Source organism: Mandrillus leucophaeus, unplaced genomic scaffold (genome assembly GCF_000951045.1).
Source record: "Mandrillus leucophaeus isolate KB7577 unplaced genomic scaffold, Mleu.le_1.0 Scaffold195, whole genome shotgun sequence".
In the NCBI taxonomy this organism is placed as follows: Eukaryota; Metazoa; Chordata; class Mammalia; order Primates; family Cercopithecidae; genus Mandrillus; species Mandrillus leucophaeus.
Genome location: NW_012101976.1, coordinates 1487052 through 1493917, shown reverse-complemented (window position 1 = coordinate 1493917; position 6866 = coordinate 1487052). Strand labels below are relative to the sequence as shown.

Sequence of the window (6866 nt, the reverse complement as noted above, 5' to 3'; positions counted from 1 at the left end):
GTGTGCCTGTTTCGGAAAACTTTTGTTTGCGAGACAATGTGAAAGAAATCCTTAAAGTTCACGGAGTGCCAGGTGGATATGACATTCTGGTCCTTGGTTCCCCCAAGAAAATAGCAATCTCCGGAAAGCAAGTCAGCAGAATCCCGGAATGTTCCTCGAGGCCTGACAACTTAAGAGTGATCATGGGAAGGCATTCAGAGGACTGCAGCAGAGGATCAGGTCAAGGGAGCCTATCTCCTAAAGGAAAGATGGAGAGGAACCATGCCCCCCACTACCACCTGGGCTGCTCAGCTGGGCACAGAAGCAGCCAGGGATATTTTAATTCAGATGCTCACATATGCTTCAGTTGCCACATGAGGATGATTCGCGGCGATTTTCCACCTTGAGGTAAAGCAGGACAATGCATGTAAAGAGGTTTGCAGCCCCAGGACCGGGTTTTCAGCTGGTTTTTCTACCCCAGAGTGTAAGGCATGGAGGCTATGCCATCAGCACCACAGACGGTCCCAGAACCCGTAATAACGTTCCAGAAGGTTTTCTTGCTAAATTAGTGTCAGAGCTCCAGGGAACACATTCAGATATAGTTACACTGAGTCAGAGCTTGAGGGAAGAGCTGTAAGCTGAGAATGAGAGAACCGATGACAAGGCAGCGGCCTCTTCTGGCAGTTCCGGAGGAGCCCCCAGTTAATGTGACATCATCCCTTGAGGCAGCAGGTAATATTTACTTGGCACTTAGTATGTTATGAGCACTGTTCCCAGTATTCTACAAACACAGTACTCACAGCAGTGGAGGTGACATTGAGGTAGGGGCTGGAGTTTTTTTTTTTTTTTTTTTTTTGACTCCCACTCTGTCGCCCAGGCTGGAGTGCAGTGGCGCAATCATAGCTCATTGCAGCCTTGAACTCCTGGGCTCAAGTGATCCTCCCTTCTCAGCCTCCTGAGTAGCTGGGACTACAGGTGTTCACTGTTGTACCCGGTGAGGGTTTGTGGGGAGGTGTCTCGTTATGTTGCCCAGGCTGGTCTCGAGCTTCTGGATCCAGGTGATCCTCCCACCTCAGCCTCCCAAAGTGCTGGGATTATAGGGGCGAGCCACTGTGCCCCACCAAGGTGGGGGTTATTATTATCCCAGTTTTACTGATGAGAAAACTGAGTCCCAGAGAAGTTGGTGACTTTGCTCAAGGACACACACAGCTGGGACTTGAATTCAGGCAGCCTGGCCACAGAACCCTTCCATCAACTGCTACGCTATACTGTGTTTTGTAAAATGACATGATGGTCACGTGAGGCGGTGTAATGATATGGCAGAGTTTTGTGCTCAGGATGTGAAAATGAGTATGTGCTGCCTTTCATGGTCATCTCTTGAGTTCTGGCTCATGACCTGAACTCTTCTTTTCCAAGACCCTTCCTTCTCCCACTAGGAAAGATACCATATTTGATACCTGAACAAATAGCCTTTAAGATACCAGTTTATGGGGCTTTTTAGAATTTGTGGCTGGGTGCAGTGGCTCATGCCTGTAATCCCCCACTTTGGGAGGACAAGGCAAGAGGATCGCTTGAGGCTGGGAGTTCGAGACCAGCCAGGTCCATATAGTGAGACCCCATCTCTACGAAAAATTTAAAAATTAGCTTGGCATGGTGGCACACATCTGTTGTCCCAGCTACTCAGGAGGCGAGATGGGAAGATGGCTTGAGCCCAGGAGTTCAAGGCTGCAGTGAGCCTGGGTGACAGAGCGAGATCTCGTCTATTAATTAAAAACAAAAGAAAGAAAGAAAAAAAAAAAGAATTTGTGTTGAGTGGGACTGGAAAGTTGAAACAGACCAAGAGGTTGTCCAAGGTTGTCCTCAAGGCTGAGAAACAAGACTCAACCCTGGGTCAGTTGCAGTCAAACTTTATTCATCCATTCACACCTGTGTCCCTCCCGGCCCCCACCTACCCTGGTCCTGCGTACTCAGGGCTTCCCAGATGGGGCGTCAGGGTGGCTTTGCTTCCAGATGCCTGCTCCCCGGGATGTGAGCCATGCCCTCCAGGATCTAAGGGAGGAGGACTGAAGGGGTCTGTTCGTCCTCCAGGCAGCAGGTGTGGAAACATCCGTCTCAGTGGCTGCTTGGTGGCGGCGGTGTGGATGGGTGTGGCTCTCTGTTTGCTGGGGGGTATTCTGCCAGGATGTATAGGAAGCCACCCAGGGCTGCCACCGCTGTGGCTGTGTTGTGGGAGGAGCAGCCATCTGCGGGAAGAGAGCCCCTGTGAGTGCTGGGTGGCAAGAACGTTGGCCCTTTAATCAACACAGTCCCATTGAAAGTGCGTTTCAGCCAGGCGTGGTGGCTCACGCCTGTAATCCCGCACTTTGGGAGCCTGAGGTGGGCGGATCACTTGAGATTAGGAGTTCGAGACCAGCGTGAGCAACATGATGAAACCCTGTCTCTACTAAAAAAATACAAAAATTAGCCAGGTATGGTGGCAGGCACCTATAGTCTCAGCTACTTCGGAGAATGAGGCAAGAGAATGACTTGAACCCAGGAGGCAGAGGTTGCAGTGAGCCGAGATCGTGCCACTGCACTCCAGCCTGGGCCACAGAGCAAGACTCTGTCTCAAAAACAAAACAAAAAAAAAAGTGCTTTGCAGATACCGTTTCAGGCAACTTGCAAGACACTGAGTGGGTGCTTCAGTGCTCCCTTAGGCCCCTTTTGCTGGGCTGGGTGCCCTTCTCTGGGAGGTATGTCCCTCCTAAATAACTTACCAATACAGGGATACAAAAGCCTGGCCACCTTGTCCCAGGGGGATGACTCTGTGGTGCAATTTATGCTCCAAGGCATTCCCCTCCCATCCCTGAGGCGGGATCTGACCTGAGACCGCATCCTGTCCAGCTCCCGCCTGGCTTAGCCTGCTTCCCTGACTTACCTACCTCAATAAACCACATGCACCAGAATCCTGTCCCAGGTCCTGTGTAAGACCTTCTGAGATGGGGAAACTGAGGCTCGGGTAGCCAAGCTGAGCCCCCGGCCCTGGTGACTCCACAGCTCGTTTTCTGACCCCAACCGCCTTCCTGTTAGTTGCCTCTGGTCTGCCTGGTCCCATGTGACCTCATGGTTCGTGGAGTCAGAGTCTCAGGCCTGCGCACTTGCCTGAGATAATAACCCTTAGATGTAGTTAGTTCTTTGAGCTCAAAGTGGGCTGCACGCCTCTAGTCTCACAATCTATCCGCTTGTGGGAGGGAGTCAGGAATTCTTTCTTCTTTACCCAGAAACTGTGGGAAGGGGAGGGGACCCCAGCCAGGTCCCTTGAAGGGAGGGAGAATGCAGATTTCAAAGTGCTGAATGATTAACCCTGGCAGTTCATGCCTCCTGGTGGTCTACTGTATGCCACATACAATAGGGAGGGCTTTGCACGATGATCAGTCATTAGCCCCCAACAGTTTGGTGCCCATTTTACAGATGAGGAAAATGAGGCTCAGAGAGGTTGTGTGACTTTCACAGCAAGTAAGAGGCAGAAGCGGGACTCGAACCCACACAACCTGACCTCAAACCCTGTGCTCCTAGTCTCTACACCAGCTGCCTCCTGCTCCGTGGGCTTGTGTCATAAGTGCAAGAATGAGCACACCCCTGCCGGGCAGTTTTCTAGGCTGCTGGTCAACCTGGAGGTGCCTCAGGGAGGGCCTTGGGCTCTGGAATTTCTGCGTCTTCCGCTCCAGTCCCTAGGACAGTTCTTGTGTTGGGCTGTCCGACTCTGGGAACAGGCAGTTGACCAGGTAGTATACAGCTGGCCCCTACCACCCCAGCCATAGGCAGCCCCAGCCCCTCTGTGTCAGGAAGGCCTAGCTAGGGTAGAGGCCTCTGGAAGTCTCCTGAGAACTTTTCTCCCTTCTGCCTGAGCTTTGGTGGCAGCTGCGAAACTGACTCACTGGATTTCTGCTTTCACTCCTCTGTCCTGTCCACCTGTAGGCGGATGATGAGGCCACAGTGGGGCTGATGGAGAGACGTTTAGTTACTGGAATCATATACCCACATATGTTGGACATCTACTCTGTGAGGTGGTTATTCCATATCCCTTCCTGCTTTTGCCGGCAGTTATTTAAGTTTTACTTTATTTTATTTTATTATTATTATTTTTGAGACAGAGTCTCACTCAATCACCCAGGCTGGCGTGCAGTGGCACAATCTCAGCTCACTGCAACCTCCGTCTCCTGGGTTCAAGCGATTTTCCTGTCTCAGCCTCCCAAGTAGCTGGGACTACAGGGCATGCACCACCACGCCTGGCTAATTTTTGCATTTTTGGTAGAGATGGGATTTCACCATGTTGGCCCGGCTGGTCTTGAACTTCTGACCTCAGGTGATCCACCCGCCTTGGCCTCCCACAGTGCTGAGATTACAGGTGTGAGCCACCGCACTCGGCCTGTCTCCCCACTTTCTAAGAGGAGACCATCAGTGACCCCCAGCCTCCCTTCCACCTCCCAAACATGAAGGGCCTCTGATTAGTGCCCCTTTGGTGATGCCAAGTGCTTTTCTTCCATAGCAGAGAATAAACACAGGCCTCTGTTTTGCTAGGATATCTCAGTTTCATGTCAAGAAACTCCCTTGGGTATTTTCATTACCTGAAAATTGTTTTTCTCGCCTCTTCACTCTCCTCAAAAACTGCTGTTGATATTGGAGAGCTTTAGATAATTCTTCATCTTCAGCATCTGGGAGAAGAGCAGAAGTTGAACTTCTCAAGAGAGATTTTTATTTTTTATGTTTTTATTTCTTTTTACTTCTTTTCTTTTATTTTAGAGATAGGGTCTCATTCTATTGGCCAGGCTGGGTGCAGTGGCACAGTCATAGCTCACCGCAGCCTCAAACTCCTGAGCTCACACAATCCTTCCTGCCTCAGCCTACCAAGTAGCTGGGACTACAGGCATGAAGTACCATGTCCAGCTATTAAAATTTTTTTGTTGTTGTTTTGGTAGAGATGGGATCTCGCTATGTTGCCCAGGCTGGCCTTGAACTCCTGGGCTCAAGTGAGCCTCCAGCCTTGGCCTCCCAAAGTACTGGATTATATGTGTGAGCCACTGCAACTGGTCTCAAGGTGAATCTTTAAATGTTACTCACTAAACCTCCTGCCCCAATAACATTTCAAGGAAATTAGGTCTTCTCTTGAAACTTGAGGCTATTCCAGAAGTTTCCATCTGCACCTGTCTGCAGATCCTTTTGCATGGCCTAAACTTGTCATCTACTGATGGTTTCCCAAACTGTGGTTCCCCAAACACCCACCATTGGAACCACTGGACGTGCTTGTTAAAAATGTAAGTCCCTCCAAGACAAGCAAAAACTGAGGGAATTCATCACCACTAGACTGGCCTTACAAGAAGTGCTCAAGGGAATCCTACATCTGAAAAGAAAAAGACAATAATCTCTATCATAAAAACATGAAAAGGTATAAAAGTTACTGGTAGAGGAGAAACAGAAAGGAGAAAGAGAAAAGAAGCAAAACTATCACTAGAGAAAAGCACCAAATAGCAGTGATAACAATAAGAAAGGAAGAAAAAAATCAAAGGATATAGAAGATAACCAGAAAACAATTAATGAAATGATAGGAGTAATTCCTCACAAGCCAATAATAACCTTGAATGCAAATTGATTCAACCCCCCACTTAAAAGATATGTAGACTGGCTGAATAAATGAAAAAAACATGATCCAACTATATGCTGCCTACAAGAAACTCACTTCACTGGCAAAGACACATATGGAATGAAAGTGAAAGGGTGAGAAAAGATCTTCCGCATAAATGGAAACCAGAAGGGAGAAGGAGTAGTTATACTTAGATGAAACAGACTTTAAGTCAAAAACTGTAAAAAGAGACAAAGAAGGTCATTATATAATGTTAAAAGAATTAATTTAGCAAGAGGACATAACAATTCTAAAAATATATGTATTAAACACACTGGAGAATCCTAAAGCAAATGTTATTAGATATAAAGGGAGAGATAGACTCCAATACAATAATAGCTGAGGACATCAACACCTTGCTGTCAGCACTGGACAGATCATCTAGACAGAAACTCAACAAAAAAACACTGAACTTAAGCTGCACTTGAGACCAAATGAATCTAACAGACATTTACAGAACATTTTATCTAACTGCTGCAGAATATATATTCTCATCAGCACATGGAACAGTCTCCAAAATAGACCATATGTTAGGCCAAAAAACAAGTCTCAGCAAATTTAAAAGAATTTGAATCATAGCAAGTATCTTCCTGACCACAATGGAATAAAACTAGAAAGCAATAACAAGAGGAACTTTCAAAATTGTACAAATACAGGGAAATTAAACAACATGTTCCTGAATGACCAATGAACAAATGAAGAAATTAAGAAGAACATTTAAAAATTTCTTAACACAAGTGAAAATAGAAACACAATATGCCAAAACCTATGGGATATATAGCAAAAGCAGTATTAAGAGGGAAATTTACTTCAGTAAATGCCTACATCAAAAAAGCAGAAAGATTTCGAGTAACGAACTAATGATACATCTCAAGGGACTAGAAAATCAAGACCAAATCAAGTCCCAAGCTAGTAGAAGGAAATAAATTGTAAAGATCAGAGCAGAAATAAATAAGAGACTAAAGAAACAATACAAAAGATCAATGAAACAAAAAGTTGGTTTTTAAAAAAGATCAACAAATAGATAAATTATTAACTAGACTAAGAAAAAAAAAGACTCGGTCGGGCGCGGTGGCTCAAGCCTGTAATCCCAGCACTTTGGGAGGCCGAGACGGGCGGATCATGAGGTCAGGAGATCGAAACCATCCTGGCTAACACGGTGAAACCCCGTCTCTACTAAAAAATACAAAAAACTAGCCGGGCGAAGTGGCGGGTGCCTGTAGTCCCA

General features: G+C 46.9%; 1 protein-coding gene across 1 annotated transcript in view; it reads right to left on the bottom strand.

The window, feature by feature from the left end:
- Nucleotides 1-1870: 1870 nt before the first annotated feature.
- The window catches only part of LOC105538580 (chromosome unknown open reading frame, human C16orf89), a 22351-nt gene continuing 17355 nt past the window's right edge, over nt 1871-6866 (bottom strand). The window contains exons 7-8 of the mRNA XM_011978454.1: nt 4587-4673; nt 1871-2222 (exon numbers count right to left, since the gene is read on the bottom strand). Of these exons, the coding sequence (XP_011833844.1) occupies nt 2092-2222; nt 4587-4673 (218 nt within the window). The 3' untranslated portion in view covers nt 1871-2091. The remainder of the gene's footprint in view (nt 2223-4586; nt 4674-6866) is intronic.